This window comes from Salvia splendens, chromosome 19, assembly GCF_004379255.2.
Source record: "Salvia splendens isolate huo1 chromosome 19, SspV2, whole genome shotgun sequence".
NCBI lineage: Eukaryota > Viridiplantae > Streptophyta > Magnoliopsida > Lamiales > Lamiaceae > Salvia > Salvia splendens.
This window is the reverse complement of record NC_056050.1, coordinates 16,879,774-16,898,532: the sequence shown is the minus strand read 5'-3', so window position 1 is coordinate 16,898,532 and position 18,759 is coordinate 16,879,774. Positions and strand designations below refer to the sequence as shown.

Sequence of the window (18,759 nt, the reverse complement as noted above, 5' to 3'; positions counted from 1 at the left end):
ATAATAAACTTACTAGTTGCACTTGATAAAATTATAGTTGCACTTGATAAAATTATAGTTGCACTTCATAAAATGATGGTTTCAGGGGATAAAATGATAGTTTCAGTGGATAAAATGATACTTTTACTTTATATAATGACATAAATCGTTTAACACACTGAAATCTTTTGTGTATTAGGAACAAACATTCCTGATGCTGGTGCTGATCATGATGATAGACAAGTAGTGATGGTTTCAGAAGGTAAAATGATAAATCTTTTGTTTATTATTGATAAATCTCTACATTGAAAATGATAGTTTCAGAAGGTAAAATGATAGTTGCACTTGATAAAATGATAGTTTCAGGGGATAAAATTATTGTTTCAGGGGATAAAATGACAGTTTCAGTGTGTAAAATGATAGGTTCAGTGATAAAATGATACTTTTGCATAAAATGATAAAATGATAGTTTCTTGGAATAAAATGATAGTTTCAGTAGGTAAAATGATAAACTTACTAGTTGCACTTGATAAAATGATAGTTTCAGGGGTAAAATTATAGTTTCTGGGGATAAAATGATACTTTTACTTAATATAATGACATAAACCGTTTAACACACTGAAATCTTTTGTGTATTAGGTGATGCTGCTGCTGCTGCTGATGATAGAATATTGGCTGATGAAATAGAAAGTATAAAAAATAACTAGAAAAGAAAGAATGATGATGCAAGTAAGAAGAAGGCAGCTGCAAAGAAGGGGAAGAAAATAGTTCTTCAAGATGATACAGCCATTGACTCACCGACCTTGGCAGGAAGAAGGAATACTGACTTCTTCGTTAACATGCTCGATTCTCTAAACAAGAATCAAAGAAGAGCTGTTAGAGAGATTGGGTTTGGCGCACTCCTACACTTCAAAATAAGAAGTTTCCCAAGATCATTGGCTTATTATCTGATTTACAACTTTAACCATAATAGTTGTTCAATTAAATTGAACAGCGGGGAATCATTATTTTTAGATGATGAAGATGTTCATATTACTCTTGGGTTCCCTATTGGACCTTTACTTATGAGTAGGAACAAATTTCAGAAAAATATCAACATTAAAAGTGAAATTGCTAGATTCTGTAAAGGTGGAGAAAAAAATATGGTTCCAGATTATGTTGTAGGACAGATGATGAAAGACGAAGAAGGTGGCGACTGGTTCAAATTGAATTTTATGATTCTGGTTGAGTATGCCTTGATCAACACCCCTGCTGATGGAAATCTGAGCCCACAAGTTTTTGATTACATAGCTGATGTGGAGAAGATCAAAGAATACAATTGGTGTGGCTATGTCATATCCAAATTGCTTGAAACACAAAAGCGATGGAAAATAACACAAGAAAGATATTTACCGGACCAGTCATCTTTGTAGTGGTAAGAATATATTTTTTTCCATTGTCTATGAATCTATTTACAGAAAAACTAATATTTAGTTTTTGTTAATGTAGGCCTGTTACGTCGACAGAATTGTGTTTCAAAAAAAATGGTGCCAAGATGCTATCCAACAGTTAAGGGTTGGACTGCCGAACTGCTGAAAGAAAGGCAAAGAGCAGAAATGAGTGCTTCAGAGTTTGGTCTCGGTCATAAGTATGACCGATATAAAAAGCAACAACATGAAGAGAACGATGAAGATGATGAATCTGAATCTGAAGATGATGTACCTGAAGATGTACAATCATTGGAGATGAAAGATCAGGACAAAGAGGGGACAACCAGTGGAAGTCAACAAAAGACTTTCATAGATCAATGGAAGGAGGCTGTCAGGGAGTGTAAAGCCTCAATATCGAAAATTTTTAATGTCCTTGAAGCAACGCCGGGTGAAATCATGAATTTTAATAGCTTTAAGATTATCTGTGACACAACAAGAAATGCAATGGGAATGATAGAGGAAGGTATGCAGAGTGTCACAGAAAGTCAGAAATCAATGTCAAATGCTATGAGCAATGATGATATTGATGACCCTGAATTTATCGATATCATGATTGAACTTACTAAAGCTGCTGAGAGGACTTATATACTGAAAAATAGGGATGAGTTCCCTACATTCACTCTGATACCCGAATATGACCAGACTCCTGATGAGAATCCAAATTTTAATCGGGAAAAGGATATAGAGAAGGAAAAACTTCCAGAGAAGGAAATGGTTAATAAAGCAGCTCAAGAAGAGAAGGAAAAAGTTCCAGAGAAAGAAGTTGAATTGTCTCTCAACGATGAATTTGAGGTAACTTTTAAAAATGATAGTTTAAGTACATAAAATGATTGTTTATATGGTTAAGATGATATAGGTTTGATGATGTTTTTTGGTTGCTCTGTTTTATTTGAAAAATAATACTTTTGCATCATAAAATGATAGTGTAAGAGGATAAAATGATAGTTTCAAATGATCAAATGATACTTTGCATAAAATGATAGTTTCAGTGGGTAAAATGATAGGTTCATTGATAAAATGATACTTTTGCATCATAAAATGATAGTTTCAAATGATAAAATGATACTTTTGCATGAAATGATAAAATGATAGTTTCTTTGGAATAAAATGATAGTTTCTGTGGGTAAAATGATAGGTTCAGTGATACAATGAAATTTTTGTTTCATAATGATAGCTTTAGATTTTTGGCTGATAAAATGATAATATGAGTTCCATTGGGTAAAATAATATCGAGTAAAGGCCAAAATTGGTCCTGAACATATAGCCATTTTACGATTTTGGTCCTAAACATTATCTTTTGGATTTTTTGGTCCTGCACATATGGACATTTGATCATTTTGGTCCTGCACATATGGAAATTTGATCATTTTGGTCCCCCGTCAACATTTTCGTTAAAAACTAACGGTCAACATTATCTTTTGGATTTTTTGGTCCTGCACATTTGGACATTTGATCATTTTGGTGCTGCACATATGGAATTTTGATCATTTTGGTCCTCCGTCAACATTTTCGTTAAAAACTAACGGTCAACGGCCGATTTTTGACTAAAACAATGGGTTGGGTCGGGTCGTGTTTGGGTCGGGTTTGGGTTACACGTTAAGAAAAAAAATAATTATTTTTTATTAATTAAAAAATTATAAAACTTTAATTTTTAGTTATTTTTGTTGATTAAAAATATTATACCGACTAAAACATGATGTTATTATACGATTTAAACATGATATTACACAATAAAATAAAAAATTACCAAATTAAAATAATCATTTTTTAATCAAAATAATAAAATTAAAGTATATTAATATTAAATCTATATAATAAAATTAAATAATTAAAAAATTATTTTTAATAAAATCTAAGCATAATATTTTCTTCAAATTCATGAAAAAATTAATTAAAAAATACTATACTTTAATTTTATTAATTAAAAAATATTAATTAATTTTTTAAGAATATTATGCTTAGATTTTAACGAAAATATTATGCTTAGATTTTAAGAAAATATTATTTTTTTCTTAACGTATAACCCAAACCCGACCCAAACACGACCCGACCCAACCCATTGTTTTAGTCAAAAATCGGCCGTTGACCGTTAGTTTTTAACGAAAATGTTGACGGAGGACCAAAATGATCAAAATTCCATATGTGCAGGACCAAAATGATCAAATGTCCATATGTGCAGGACCAAAAAATCCAAAAGATAATGTTGACCGTTAGTTTTTAACGGAAATATTGACGGAGGACCAAAATGATCAAATGTCCATATGTGCAGGACCAAAAAATCCAAAAGATAATGTTTAGGACCAAAATCGTAAAATGACTATATGTTCAGGACCAATTTTGGCTTTTACTCAATAATATCCCTTATGTCAATAACAATTTATATTTTTGATTGAAAGGACGAAAGAGCATGTGCCATAATATCCACTGTCATGGAGGATATACATGGTGAAACCGGAGATGATGAAGTTTTAAAAGACAGAGAAGATGTTTTGAAAAAGGCCAAAGGGAAGAAGAAGGTTTCCCAAGAACCTGCAGTTGAAAAGGAGAAAGTGCCCAGAACAACACAGAAAATTGTTGAAGCACTGTGCTCCCCCTACAATTTCAGGGCAGTAAATATAAAAGGAAAACTGAATAAAGAAGAGAAGGAAATTATGTACTGGTTGATGACACATGAAGAAATCGAACTGTAAGTTTTGAATTACTTAATTATATTCTTATTAAATTCTTTTAACTAACATTAAATATGATTTTGAGATCAGTTATGAGATGGTTTATGAGAACGACATGATCAGCATGTTCAAGATTGATTTCCACACCCTTGCTCCACGTACGTACGTCAGTATCAACATCATAGATGCATGGGCTGTGTACCTCAACTACAATGAAAAATTCAAATCAAATGCATCTCCGAGTCGTCTTTTCATCAACACCACACCTACGGTACAATAAACGGGTAAATAAGTAATAGCGTTACATTAAAAGTTAAATTTATTTACAAAAATGTAAACATGACAGGTATAAAATATTGCTGCGAGGAAACCTGATTGGACTCAAGCCGAGACTCAGGAAAAATTCTGCACAGCGTTAAATGAATTTGTGTCAAAGATTGAAGATTTCAAATGGGAAAATTATGACATGGTAAGTCATAATGAGATATACATTACAGAACAACGTACCTATATTTTTGAAAATGACATTTGTATATAATGTTTTGAAAATTAGATATTCTTTCCGATATGGGCGCACGATCATTTTTATATCATGTGCTTCAATCTCAAAATTCAAATGCTGGATGTGATTGACAATGCTCTTGTTACTGAAGAGGTGATAAAGCAGAAATATGGAGGTGCACCAACTATGCTGGTAAGTTTAGTTAAATGCATTCAATATCATTTAGTACCAAAACATAATATCATTTTTAATCAACCTCATGTATGTTTTGTGTTATTTGAATAGAAAAATTTCTTCCGAATTTATCTTGGAAATGGTGTTAATCCAACAATGGAGAGTATTGTCAAAACGTCAAAAATCAGACACATGACTCTACCATGGCAGAACGATACAAATAAAGTTGACTGTGGAGTTTATGTGATGCGCCACATGGAGACTTACATGGGTGGTCCAGTTCGTAACTGGAATTCAGGTTTAGCGAAGAACGGGACAGAGGCTTTCATAAAACTTCGTGCCAAATATACTGAAGCATTGCTTGTTGGAGAAACTAACAAGAAGGCTTTTGAGACATTTTCAATGATACAGCAAAAGTTTCAGAATGATAGGAAAAAAGGGGAAATCAATGTTGAAAAGATGATTAAAGAATTTGAACCCCGTAAAGATAGGTTGTAGTTGTAATAGTAACTTGTAAGACATTTTGTCACGTTAAAGTATCATTTTATCAGCTTATATATCATTTTATAAGGTTACTGTCATTTTATCCGCTTAGAATATCATTTTATCAGGTTAAAGTGTCAGCTTATATAGTTTCAGGGGCTAAAATAATAGTTGCACTTGATAAAATGATGGTTTTAGGGGATAAAATATCATTTTCAGGGGATAAAATGATAGTTTCAGGGTATAAAATGATAGTTTGAGGGGATAAAATGATAGTCTCACAAGGTAAAATGATAGTTAGACTTGGTAAAATGATAGTTGCACTTGATAAAATGATAATTTTGGCTTATAAATTTTAGGTTTACTGCTTAAAATGATAGTTTTGCTTCATAGAATGATATTCTGAGTTGATAAAATGATACTTTTGCCGATAGAATGATACTCTGAGTAGATAAAATGATACTTTTGCCTTGTAAATGTTAGGTTTAATCCATAAAATGATAGTTTTGCCGCATAGAATGATACTCTGAGTTGATAAAATGATACTTTTGCCAATAAAATGATAGTCTGAGTTGATAAAATGATAGTTTTGCTTGATAGAATGATACTCTGAGTAGATAAAATTAGGGGTGTCGAAACGGGTACCCGCGGGTACCCGTACCCGGAGAACCGGGTACCCGTACCCGTTTGTAGCCAAAATCTTTGTCCCGTTACCCGACCCGCACAGTGACGGGTACCCGCCTTGTCGGGTACGGGTATCCCGTACCCGACAGTCGAGTACCCGTACCCGACCCCTTTAAAATATATTCATCACGTTGGCACATAGGTTACGTGTTATAATTCTAAAACTCATCCCCAAATACTTGTCACCTAAATCTATATTTTAATGCATAAAGAGGTTGCATGAAAGAGTATGCAATATTTTGTAAACACAGAACAAAATCTTGTTTTAGTTTTAATAATTTCCAACGCAGTTTCTTAGTAATTGGGCCAGCAATCTGGAAGTTATTGACTTGAGCCCTTACCTTCTTCGCGGCAGGGGTCGACGGCTAATGTGGGTGGTGGCGGGCTGCGGGTGCGGGTGGCGACGGGCGGCGGGTGGCGGCGCGGGTGTGAAGAGCAGACAATTTAGGGTAATGGACAAAAAACTTCAGAGTTAATCCTAAAACGTGTATTAATTAAAATTACGGTAATGGACAAAAGACTTAAACGGATATTAATTAAAAATTTTAATACAATATTTATATTTAAACGGGTATATAAGCGGGTATCGGGTATACCCGATACCCGCAAAAACTTGAAACTCAATACCCGTACCCAAACCCGTTCCCGCTTATGTCGGGTAGCGGGTACCCGAAACCCGACGGGTAACGGGTCGGGTGTGCGGGTACCCAATACCCGCTACCCGTTCCGACACCCCTAGATAAAATGATACTTTTGGCGATAAAATGATACTCTGAGTTGATAAAATGATACTTTTGCCGGATAGAATGATACTCTGAGCAGATAAAATGATACCCCTAAATATCGTAATAACCTTATAACCAAATCTGAACCACACATATTTTCTAATCTAGTGGTTGAGATTCAAACTTAGATTTACTTCATAAAAAAAAGCGCGGGAGTAAAACTGTCATTTCCCTCATTTAATTTCTGAATTTCGCCAAATATCACGTAAAATGATAAAATGATAAAATGATAGGTTTATTGCATAGAATGATAGTTTTGCCGGATAGAATGATACTCTGAGTTGATAAAATGATACTTTTGACTGACTGATAAAATGATAGGTTTATTGCATAAAATGATAGTTTTGCGGGATAGAATGATACTCTGAGTTGATAAAATGATACTTTTGACTGACTGATAAAATGATATATGTTAGGTTTATTGCATAGAATGATAGTTTTTCCGGATAGAATGATACTCTGAGTTGATAAAATGATACTTTTAGCTTATAAATGTTAGGTTTAGTGCATAAAATGATAGTTTTGCCGGATAGAATGATACTTTCAGCCGATAGAATGATAGTTTTGCCGGGTAGAATGATACTTTCAGCCGATAGAATGATAGGTTTTTGGTGTATAAAATGACATTTTTGTTTAATAAAATGATACTTTTACCTGATAAAATGATAATCTAAGCGGATAAAATGACAGTAACCTTATAAAAATGATACTCTGAGTTGATAAAATGATACGTTTACTGCTTTATGATAAAATGATAGGTTTATTGCATGGAATGATAGTTTTGCCGGATAGAATGATACTCTGAATTGACTGACTGATAAAATGATAAAATGATATATGTTAGGTTTATTGCATAGAATGATAGTTTTTCCGGATAGAATGATACTCTGAGTTGATAAAATGATACTTTTAACTTATAAATGTTAGGTTTACTACATAAATTGATAGTTTTGCCGGATAGAATGATACTTTCAGCCGATATAATGATAGTTTTGCCGGGTAGAATGATACTTTCAGCCGATAGAATGATAGGTATTTTTGGTGTATAAAATGACATTTTTGTTTAATAAAATGATAGTTTTACCTGATAAAATGATAATCTAAGCGGATAAAATGACAGTAACCTTATAAAAATGATACTCTGAGTTGATAAAATGATACGTTTACTGCTTTGTGATAAAATGATAGGTTTATTTCATAGAATGATAGTTTTTCCGGATAGAATGATACTCTGAGTTGATAAAATGATACTTTTGACTGACTGATAAAATGATAAAATGATAAAATGATATATGTTAGGTTTATTGCATAGAATGATAGTTTTGCCGGGTAGAATGATACTTTCAGCCGATAGAATGATAGGTATTTTTGGTGTATAAAATGACATTTTTGTTTAATAAAATGATAGTTTTACCTGATAAAATGATAATCTAAGCGGATAAAATGACAGTAACCTTATAAAAATGATACTCTGAGTTGATAAAATGATACGTTTACTGCTTTGTGATAAAATGATAGGTTTATTTCATTGAATGATAGTTTTTCCGGATAGAATGATACTCTGAGTTGATAAAATGATACTTTTGACTGACTGATAAAATGATAAAATGACCGAAATTCAGAAATTAAATGAGAGAAATTTGGATACGTAAATTTTATCATGAGCGAAATGACATATTTACCCCCGCGCTTTTTTTTATGAAGTAAATCTAAGTTTGAATCTAGACCACGCGATTTTAAAAATGTGTGGTCCAGATTTAGTTATAGGGTTATTACGAAAATTGGGGTTATCATTATATATATATATATATAATATTGACTAAAGTAATAGTACATGAAAGAAAAGAAAAGGCCCCACCATTTTCTCTCTTGCGTTTGATTCATTGTCTGCTGCCGTTTCAAGCACAGCAGAGGATCCCTCTCCATTCATCCACCCGACACACGCGCAAATGTGAGTCATATGACCAATGACATGATGCACTAAATCATGTAAGCAAGATGCTTTTTCTCAACCTTCAATCAATCTGTCTCGTCCTAACTAAAGCACAACGAGATTTGGGATATACCAATCTCGTACATTATTTGTATTTCACATCCAACTGAAGTCCTTTGGCGTCCCAAGTTTTTCATATTCAAAACAATGCTATAAAGAAATATATAGTTGATAAAAAAAGAAGCACAATAAATCACTCCACTCAACCAAAACATATGCAAGCAGAGAGGAAAAGTATAAAATCTCCAACTTAATTTAGCAAAAAAACTGTAATTTTCGGAAATAGACAAATATGAATTGGCGATAATGATATCTATCACACCGCAACAACTCTGGTCAACCAATTGCCGCTGAATTTCTCGGCTGTTTGATAATAACAACCCAATTTCGCCTCTAACAATCAAGAAGTACAAAAACAAGTTCTGAAACTAGAGACACAATCACAAATTTACAATCAAAATCAAAGATTTATCACAAAAATTCGATCTTTAATGAGTGAGAGAATATTACCTTCTGGGCCAAGCGCAGATCGCTTCTTAGGGTCGCTGAGAATGGCGGAGCCGTACTTGAAGACCTTGTCGGAGCGGCGGAGCTTGAGCGTCCTGACGAGACAGAGGTACTCCCACGCGCCGCCGCCGCCGTTTTCCACTTGGTTCTCCAGTCTAATCAGTTGCTCTTCCTCTGTTTTGCTCACCATCTTCAACACTGTTAGAGCCTTGCTGAGTGTGTGTGGTCACAAGCAAAGTAGGAGAAACTGCCGGCGAAACCCAAAATCAAAATTTAACCTTTCATTTTGGTATTAGACCTTGGTTGATTGAATGTAGTATAATAATAATTCCGTCGCCGATTTGTCACTTTCTATGTCCTATATCCTCGAAATCTAATTCATGATGAAAGTTGATCTAATTATCTCTATAATTCAATTTAAATGTTGATCAAATATAAATTAACAAAAATGAAATAAATTGGTGAAAATACCTTCAAGGCCTTAAAGGGCAATTATGTCTATTTACTCCGAGAGAACATTTTTTTTGTCCATGAACTTTGCCAAAATATTACTATCTATGTCCCACAATAAGTGTCACATTTTGTCATTTCGGTTCGACTGCATGCACTGGCAATGGAAAAATTGCCTGGTGGCGCGGAGGGGATCGTACACGAGCGGCCACAAAGGCACCCACACCACCGTTATACTCGAGGCCGTCGCCGACTACCGGCTATGGATCTGGCATGCGTACTTCGGGGTCCCAGGCTCGAACAACGACATAAACGTGCTCCAATAATCCGACCTCTTCGCCGAAGTTTTGGATGGTAAAGCGCTGGCCATCAACTTCACCGCTAACAACCAGCGCTATAGAATGGGGTAGTATCTTGCCGATGACATCTACCCGAAGTGGCCAACCTTCGTGAAGACGTGCGCTAGGCCTGTGAACGCAAAGCAGACGCTTTTTGCGCAGAAGCAGGAGGCTGCTCGGAAGGATGTGGAGCGGACGTTCGGGGTTCTCCAAGCCCGCTTCAACATTATCAAAGCCCCGGCTCGTTCGTGGTTCATGGAGAACATGGTCGACGTCATGTATACATGCATAATCTTGCACAACATGATTGTCCAAGACGAAGGACCCGAGGCGGGAAATTGGTTCGACCCCGAAGCCCCTGGAAGCTCAACCGCTAGTAGTCCGCCTCGAAGTGGAGTGCATCCGTCTATACAAGAACGATTGTCTATTCGGACAAGGACACGTGACTCTTCCGCCCACGCCCAACTCCAAGATGATCTCATGGAGCGCATTTGGGCAAACTTTGGTGGAGGAAATTAAATTATGTATTTTTAATTTTTTAAGGATTTTTAATTATATTTTTTTTAATTTTTTACGAATTTTATGTTGTAATGTTATTTTATTTTTATTGAAATGTGTTTTGATTAATTGAATTTGGTGGAAAAAAAAAAAGAAATTGAATGAATAGTAATTTAAGTGACGGTTAAAGGACGGTTAAGGGACGGAGGGTTGCAGGTTCCGTCCCTTAATTAAGAGATGGAGTAAAAAAGTACAGTGGGGCCTGCAAATAGTGTTTTAAGGGACGGTTAATGGACGATATATTGAGAGCGTCGTGGATGACCAAATATACCTATCTCGTGGAATGCCCTTACCTAATCGATTTTTAAAATATTGAATAAAACACACCACGTAAATCACTGTCCCACTCGATTTTTCATAAGTTATACACTCATGACTCATCGATAAAGTTTTCCACAACGAAGCTTGAAATAAATCCAAGCGTAAATTAAGATTTTAGAAAAACGAGTATAGAAAAAAATTTTGTGAATTTCGTGGAAATTACAGTACTATCTATAGTTACGTAGTAGCGAAGCGGAGTGCGAATAAGACAGTCGAATCAGTTGAAACCGCCCATTTCTCCGTCCCCTATCATGCTATCGTGCGCCTCCCCTCCCAATCCCTGAGCCTCCGCCCCTCCTAGATCCCCTCTCCGAATCGCTGTTCGAATCCACTCTGATATTATTGGATTGAATCTGGCGGCAGCGATGGGCGGAGACGGAGCGCAGCCGCAGCATATGCCGGCGACGGCGGAGGAGCAGTACATCAAGGCGAAGACGTCGGTGTGGTGGGACATAGAGAACTGTCACGTGCCGAAGGTGTGCGATCCCCACGCCATCGCGCAGAATATAAGCTCCGCGCTCGTCAAAATGAACTATTGTGGCCCCGTCTCCGTCTCCGCTTACGGAGATACCACCAGAATCTCCCCCGCCGTCCAGCAGGCGCTCAACAGCACCGGTGTCGCGCTCAATCACGTCCCCGCCGGTAAATCTGCAATTTCCTTTTGGATCCGCTCGTGTTTATTCTGTTGTTGATTGGTTAATTCTTCGTTTTTGTGTTGTTTTATTGGATTTGGTAAATTGATTTCGTTGATGAGTAGATCGGGATATGTGGAATATAATGAGCCCTAAATTCATTTGGATATTGGTTTTTAATTAGTAGATCGGAAAATTGAGACTGAAATTTAAGGGTTTATGCACTTAGTAGTTAGTAGCAGTAAGTTACTTTTTATCATAAACTTGTTAAATCATAGTAATTTCGTCTTCTATATTTGTATGATTCGGTTTTGATAAGCAACCTCACTAGATCTGTCTGTGTATCTGCATGTGTATGTCACACGCGTGTGTGTGTGAAAGAGAGAAGCTCGATTACGTTCCAAGATTTTCCACTCTAGTCATGGCGAGTAGCTTTGTTGGATCTGTCTGTGAATCTGCAATTAAACTGATTGAAATTTACCAAGAAATTGAAGATGCCAATTCAATCTTTCCTTGAAATGTGATCAGGTGCTAAAGATGCTAGTGACAAGAAGATTCTGGTGGATATGTTATTCTGGGCTGTTGACAATCCAGCACCTGCCAATTACTTATTGATTTCGGGAGACCGAGATTTTTCAAATGCATTGCATCAACTCCGGATGCGTCGGTATAATATTCTTCTAGCTCAACCTCAAAAAGCTTCTGCGCCACTTCTTGCTGCTGCAAAGAGTGTATGGCTCTGGACTAGTCTCGTAGCTGGAGGGCCGCCACTTACAACAGCTGAATCTGCTCAATTTGTTAGTAACAGCTATGGGCATATACCAGCCACTGACTCATTACGTGCAGATACTATTATGGGTAACAAACCTGGGGAATTGGTTTTTGAAAGTTCTCATTTGGGAAGCCAAAAATATGCAAATATGGGAAGAGGAACCGATGTAAAATTTAAAGGGAAACAACCTCGCAGAAACTTCAGTCAACCTGTTATGCCAAGAACCTCAAGTAACATGATTGGGTCTGAAGAAGATTATAAAAGTGGAAACTTCCATCCAGGATATGCATACCCTAAGCAGTTCAGCGAACACCAGGACTTACCTACTGCATATAATCCGAAAGCTGCTAGTGGTGGAATAGGGAACTCTAATTTACCTAGTAATCCTGATTCATCGTGGGGCGACAGTTCCCACCCTCATGTCTCCAATCAAAATCACAACCCTCAGCCATTAAGAACAAACAGCCTACCCACTGAAACTGCAACTCTGCCTGTTAGCTCGTCACTAACTAATCAGCATTGGCATCCTTCTAATGCATTAAATCACAGACCTGATTCACCTAACTTGTCCACAGCTCCTCCGACTTGTGTACCTGATATTTACAATTTAAACATTTCTGAGCAAACAAGAAATGATCAAAGTGCACCTGCTTCGCAACAACGAAACAGAGTAAACTCAAACGGCCAGCGAAAAGGATTTAATGCACAGAAGAGATATTTATATCAAGAAGGTCAAAACAACAGGTATTCACATGGTAACCAAGAGACATTAGTACCATTATCATATGGATCAGGAACTGCTGCCATCTCTGTAAATGGTTTGAGGGTAACATCAGGATACCCTAAACCTCCCGAATATTTACAAGGTCTAATTGGGATTGTTCTATTGGCTTTAAACACCCTTAGAAATGAGAAGATTATGCCAACAGAGGAAAATATTTCAGATTGCATCAGATATGGAGACATCCGACATCGCAATACCGATGTTAAGAAAGCTTTGGCCTGTGCACTTGACCAGCAATTGGTTGTACTACAACAGATAGGTTCCCTGCAGTTGTATATTGGGAAAAATGAGAGACTCTGGCAATGTGTGAACCCTATGGGTGGTGATGCAAACAAGTATTCAAAATCGATATGGGATGAAGTCCAAAACTTTCTTTCGTCCTCTTCTGGAAGATCTGCTATACTTGGAACTAACTGCAGGTATATTTACTATCTTCACTGTATTACATTTGATTGCTGCTTGCATGATTTCTAACAGCTTCTGAAGTGTTTTTCTTAGTTTTCTTACTTAAAGACTTGTTCCTAAATCTTTGTGATGTATTGCCTAGGTATGAGGCAGGAACTATTATGAAAAAGATGTGCTTGAAAGAGCTTCCATTGGGTGAAATTCTCCAGATCCTGCAAATGGTAATTAACATGAAAAAGTGGATTATATATAATTATCAGTCAGGATGGAAACCAATTAAGGTTGCAGTTGCTGAGTTCAGCCCTGATTCAGGGTTGGCAGCTGCTACATAAGCTCAAAGTAATTGCGGTTGGATGGGGAGAAGGTATGGATATTTGTATTTGATTCATGACTTCATTGTGATGTGAAATGATTTGATTGAGAAGTAATTATATTTAGCCTTCTCCCCTTGGTATGGCTGCTAAATAAGTAGCCTTGAGTGATACAATAGCAATATTTAGATTCTTGTTGTAGTTTTCCTTTTAAGAAGACTTTAAAGGTCGCTTGAAAGCTGTGGTTAAATAACGGTTGAGACTTCAGAGAGCTGTAGTTGCTCTTTATATGATCATTTAACTTGGGGTTAACATGACATATATGGAGAGACACTTACTATGATGATCAGGTACTTGTATGCATTGGATAATGGAAATTTAGGTCCGTGGATGGTTTTGAGATTCAACTACTTGGAGAATATGTTAGGAGCCTATTCATTTTTCTCAAATCGACATCTGAATTTCGAATAAGGCTGTTGGTGATCAAATTTGTCGTGGTATGTTGGGGGCTCACATTACTTGCATGTGGTTGTTAATTGCTAATGTTGAACAAAACATGGTGTTTAAAGTATTGCAATGTATCAGAGGGTACATATGATCTTGTTAGTTTATTGGGAATTCCAGTGGATGTAGATGTTTGGTTTAAGGCCCGAGCTCTGAGATGAAGATTATGAGAAGAGGGAAATGAATCACTGGAAAATCATCCTTAATTGGAGAGCTTTGATTGAGCGGAATTAATTGCGTTCTCTGATTTGTTTTGCATAGTGAGTGCCTACATCAGCGGGATTTCAAACATGAAACAAAATGGAGGGATGATGATATCTCAATTCTAAGCATGTATATGCGATCCAGTATGTCTTATAGCTGAAACTATATTACCCCAACTCTGCTCTTGGTTGTGAAGCTCTCTGCTTCCACTGTTTAAATTATGTTTGGTTGTGAAGCTGTCTGCTTCCACTGTTTAAATTATGTAAATTAAGTGTTCCAACGCTTTTATGATGAGATGTATTAGTACTCTTCGTGGTTTTCTACTTTATAAAGAGTTATTTTCCTGTTTTTTGTCTTTTTTTAATTTTGCTTGATAAAGTGTTATTTTTGTTTAAATTATGGTATGGCCTGGTTATTGGGGGTATAAATAAAAAGAGTGTATAAGCAGAGTATTGTAAGAAAGTGTAGTTGGGCAAGGAGCAAACAAGATTAGCAGATTAGGCTGTATATTCCTCGATCATGAGTGGGGAGTCGGATAATGCGCCGATTTCAATCTCGTTGGTGGACCGACCATTTAGAATATCTCTCCATTAGAAATGCCACACTTGTATTCAAATGGTGGTGGAAATTTACAAACGACCAAATGCCACAACCGATAGGTCCTGCTTTTTCATTGTTTTAAACTTTGTTTTGCAATTAATCAGAGGCTGGACAATGAAAACTCCCACGATTATTTAGGATACCTTGCTTGGAGAAATCTCTCCCCTTCTCGACCTTAAACTTTATTTGTGATTCATCTTACAAGGAAAGCGTTATGCCAACAAAATTTAACATGGAAAATACTCCCCCCGTCCCATAGAAATAGGCCATTTGGAGTTGGCACGGGTTTTAATATGTAATTAGTAAATTAAGAAAGAATGTGAAGTAGTTGAAATTGTGTAGTGGATTGTGGAACCCATAAATGATATAAGAATAAGGAGAAAAGGTTTCCATAATTGGATATGGACTACTAGAAATATTGAGAGGAAATGACTTTTTTGGCGACTTAGTACTTGGATTAGAAGGTGGTGGCCAATTTTCCCATTCACTCCAGAGCATATTGATGACGAGTGGAGCAACATTAGTCATTAGAGCTTGGACGGATACATGGAATAAACAACACAACAACGCTGCTAATGGAAGGTATCTCTTTGGTTGCAAGAGAATGTTAGTCTAACTGACATACATCTTTCCTGATTATACTCCATTTTCTCTCTACGCAACATTCATTTTTCACTAAAAATACTTTAATCATTTTTTTTTCTATATCTTTCTTGTTTTAACAATTGTACATTAAAATTTATGTCATATTAAAAGTTTCTATTTTTTGAGAAATGGAGGGAGTATCTAATGATGACGATTCATAGTACTCCAAAATTCAGAATAAAGGATAATTATAAGATACAGATTTGTTTTGCAACATGATGACAAAATTCTCAAATGTTCTAGGTATACAAACTAACAAACTTTAGAGTTTTGAATTTTTATAAAATATCTAACTTTGTGAGAGACATCGATTCCTTATGTGTCACACATAACCCTACATTGTCACACTGCAGCCATAGATCTTGAACTCAACCAATCTCTAGCATCCCCAACCTATTCCAATCAAATCCATATCGTCTCTAATTTTGGGTGGTTCGCTGATATAGAAACTAGGGCTTCATTCCGACGAATCCGATGAACCACGAATCGAATCGACAAAATTCACAAGGAGCACAAATAGGGTCGTCACTAATGTAGAGCGTCTGGTAATTGGGATACTCCCCGAAAGGCCCAGATGAGCCTCGTGCAGCGGCAGCTCGTTGGCCGCAAGGAAAGAAATGCTAGTCCTGTTTATGGGTGTGATGCATAAGAAAAATAAGATATTTTTCTTATGCATCTCTCACAAAGTTGGAATTTAATAAAAATAACTTCTTAGTTAGGAAAGTTAGTTTTTATAGTTACCATTTGAGATTTTGGTGAAAGATGATACTAGAAGGACCAATTGTTTCACCCATTATTAATCTATCCCTCGGAGTCCGCAAAGTGAAATGTCCAATTTTGAGAATAACGCCTAGTAAGACACAATTCTTTACAATTTCAAGATTAAACATGACGAGACTTTCATTTGGATTAGAATTATCCTATCATCACATTATGCAACCAATCAAAAATGAAATTAGTTAAAATACATTAAACCAATATACACCAAATAGGCATATGTATTGTATAGAGAGAGAAAGAGAGAGGGAGAGGAGCCAGGGAAGAGGCAGTGCATGGAAAGGGCAACAAAACCGCGAATGGTGTTGAAAGGTCCATCCCATGCTCTGTCTCGTCCCCGTCTCCTCCCTTCATTTCCTCAATCAAACATCTCTATATTAACATACATATACTATTACATACCTTTTGCTCTTCAAATTATGTATGCATTGTTCTTGGAGATGACAAAAATCTCGTAGTCGAGTAAGAACAATGATTCACTTAGCCTACCTATTTATACAACGATGCTTCTTAATTTAATTTGGTGAGAGGAATGAGGATTTTCTGGTGAATGTACTTAACGAATTTTTGATGAAATACAATAAGTACTTCTCTAATAGTACAACTGGGAAGCAGCATAGTACAACATCCCTCATCTTCACGTGTGATTGTACTTCATTATAGTATAGCTTGTACGTCTCCTCTTCTACTTCATAAACTAAACAACTCAATTACATGAATTAGTACTAGTCAAAATTGCGTAACTCAATTACCACTAATTAATTCAAATTACTAGTCAAAATTGCGTAACTCAATTACCACTAATTAATTCAAATTTGTAAGTACATTAATTCAAACTCTAAATACAATACTGTATTGTAGTATACAAAATGCACGCTACATCCAATTACTGAATTAGAGTTTATTAACCTTGAAATATGAAACTCCCTCTGTTTCCAAAAAATATGAATTATTTACTTTTTCGTTCGTCCCTGAAAGTACTTCCCCTGTCCGCAAATAGGAGTCTCGTTTTTCCATTTTGGTCCGTCCACGAATAGGAGTCATATTTCACTTTTACTATAAATGGTATATAAGTCTCACATTCCACTATCTCATTCCACCCACATTTCATTGAAAACTAATATATATATATATATATATATATATATATATACAGAGGAGCGTTATTCTCCTATTCATCCCTTAGATCCTTTATTCTTCTTAATATGGGCCGTTAGATCTCATTCATCAACGGTCCAGATGATCTGCATTATTACACTATAATGGTGCATTATTAGTCGGTGTGCATTATTCAACTGAAAATCTGCATTCTTACACTATAATGGTGCATTATTAGTCGGTGTGCATTATTCAACTGAAAATCTGCATTATTAAATGACTTGTGGCACCAATCTAACCGTCGGATAACAAAATCGTGGGGCTGAGATTAAAAAGAACAAAGAACAAAAGATACAAAAAGGAAATGAATACATCCCTATATATATATATAGGGTTTTGATCTATGCAAAATTAGATTTAAATACAGAAAAGCAGAACAATATCATACATAGGGCACTTTTAGGTCATAGTTAGTTAATTTTTAGGTCATGCTAACAAAGCATGACCTAAAATGATCTTAGCATGACATTAAACCCAAATATTATAATATGACCTAAAATTGCTTAATTATGACCTTCCGTGTTTTTGGTTAATTATTGACCATTAGATCATCTAATCCCAGTGCCAAGATTTGGGCTGCATTTCTGGATTTAAATGCATTTTTATTTTGATCATCTCCCTATATATATATATATATATATATATATATATATATTGAAGGGGCTGGCAGCGGAAGCGTGCATGGAATGGATCACATAATAATTCTGATCTATTTAGCAGATTATTTAGACAAAATCTATTCGCGTAATTCTCACATGAATCATACTCATAACTTGAATTTAAACATGCTTTAGCGCAATTAACACCTAAAACATGCTTACTACGGAGTTAGCCAATTTACCTCGTTGATTCTCCAAAGAATCGAAGATAGCTAGCGCCTTCTCCACGTGAAGATCTTGAGTACTAAATCACGGATCTTCTGACTGGTTCCCGGACTGTAAACTGATATCAGTGTGTGCTGCACCAGAATACTAGGACTTAAATAAAGAAGACGGAATTCCCTCACGGAGGAGAGCTGAAAATCGTCACTCTTCCAGACAAGGAGGGGGACGAAA

General features: G+C 35.9%; 1 protein-coding gene and 2 long non-coding RNA genes across 3 annotated transcripts; 1 reads left to right on the top strand and 2 right to left on the bottom strand.

Annotated features, from left to right (window-relative positions):
* Positions 1-8,967: 8,967 nt before the first annotated feature.
* LOC121779468 lies at positions 8,968-9,763 on the bottom strand. The gene is made up of 2 exons (XR_006045821.1): positions 9,249-9,763; positions 8,968-9,166 (listed from the first exon to the last, which is right to left on the bottom strand). It is a non-coding gene; the product is annotated as an uncharacterized LOC121779468 (long non-coding RNA).
* Positions 9,764-11,003: 1,240 nt separating this feature from the next.
* On the top strand, positions 11,004-14,872 carry LOC121779531. The gene is made up of 3 exons (XM_042176864.1): positions 11,004-11,554; positions 12,073-13,519; positions 13,648-14,872. Exons 1-3 carry the CDS (start codon positions 11,278-11,280, stop codon positions 13,835-13,837), a joined length of 1,914 nt encoding a protein of 637 aa, XP_042032798.1. The 5' UTR covers positions 11,004-11,277; the 3' UTR covers positions 13,838-14,872.
* Positions 14,873-15,940: 1,068 nt separating this feature from the next.
* On the bottom strand, positions 15,941-17,226 carry LOC121779532. Its single transcript, XR_006045839.1, has 2 exons — positions 16,949-17,226; positions 15,941-16,619 (listed from the first exon to the last, which is right to left on the bottom strand). It is a non-coding gene; the product is annotated as an uncharacterized LOC121779532 (long non-coding RNA).
* Between the last annotated feature and the right edge of the window lie 1,533 nt (positions 17,227-18,759).

Excerpts from the sequence above, each read along its gene's own strand:
- LOC121779531 (XM_042176864.1), top strand. The coding sequence starts at position 11,278 with ATGGGCGGAGACGGAGCGCAGCCGCAGCATATGCCGGCGACGGCGGAG. Across the intron at positions 11,555-12,072 it reads GCTCAATCACGTCCCCGCCG|GTGCTAAAGATGCTAGTGAC; the intron begins GTAAATCTGCAA and ends AAATGTGATCAG. Across the intron at positions 13,520-13,647 it reads ATACTTGGAACTAACTGCAG|GTATGAGGCAGGAACTATTA; the intron begins GTATATTTACTA and ends TGTATTGCCTAG.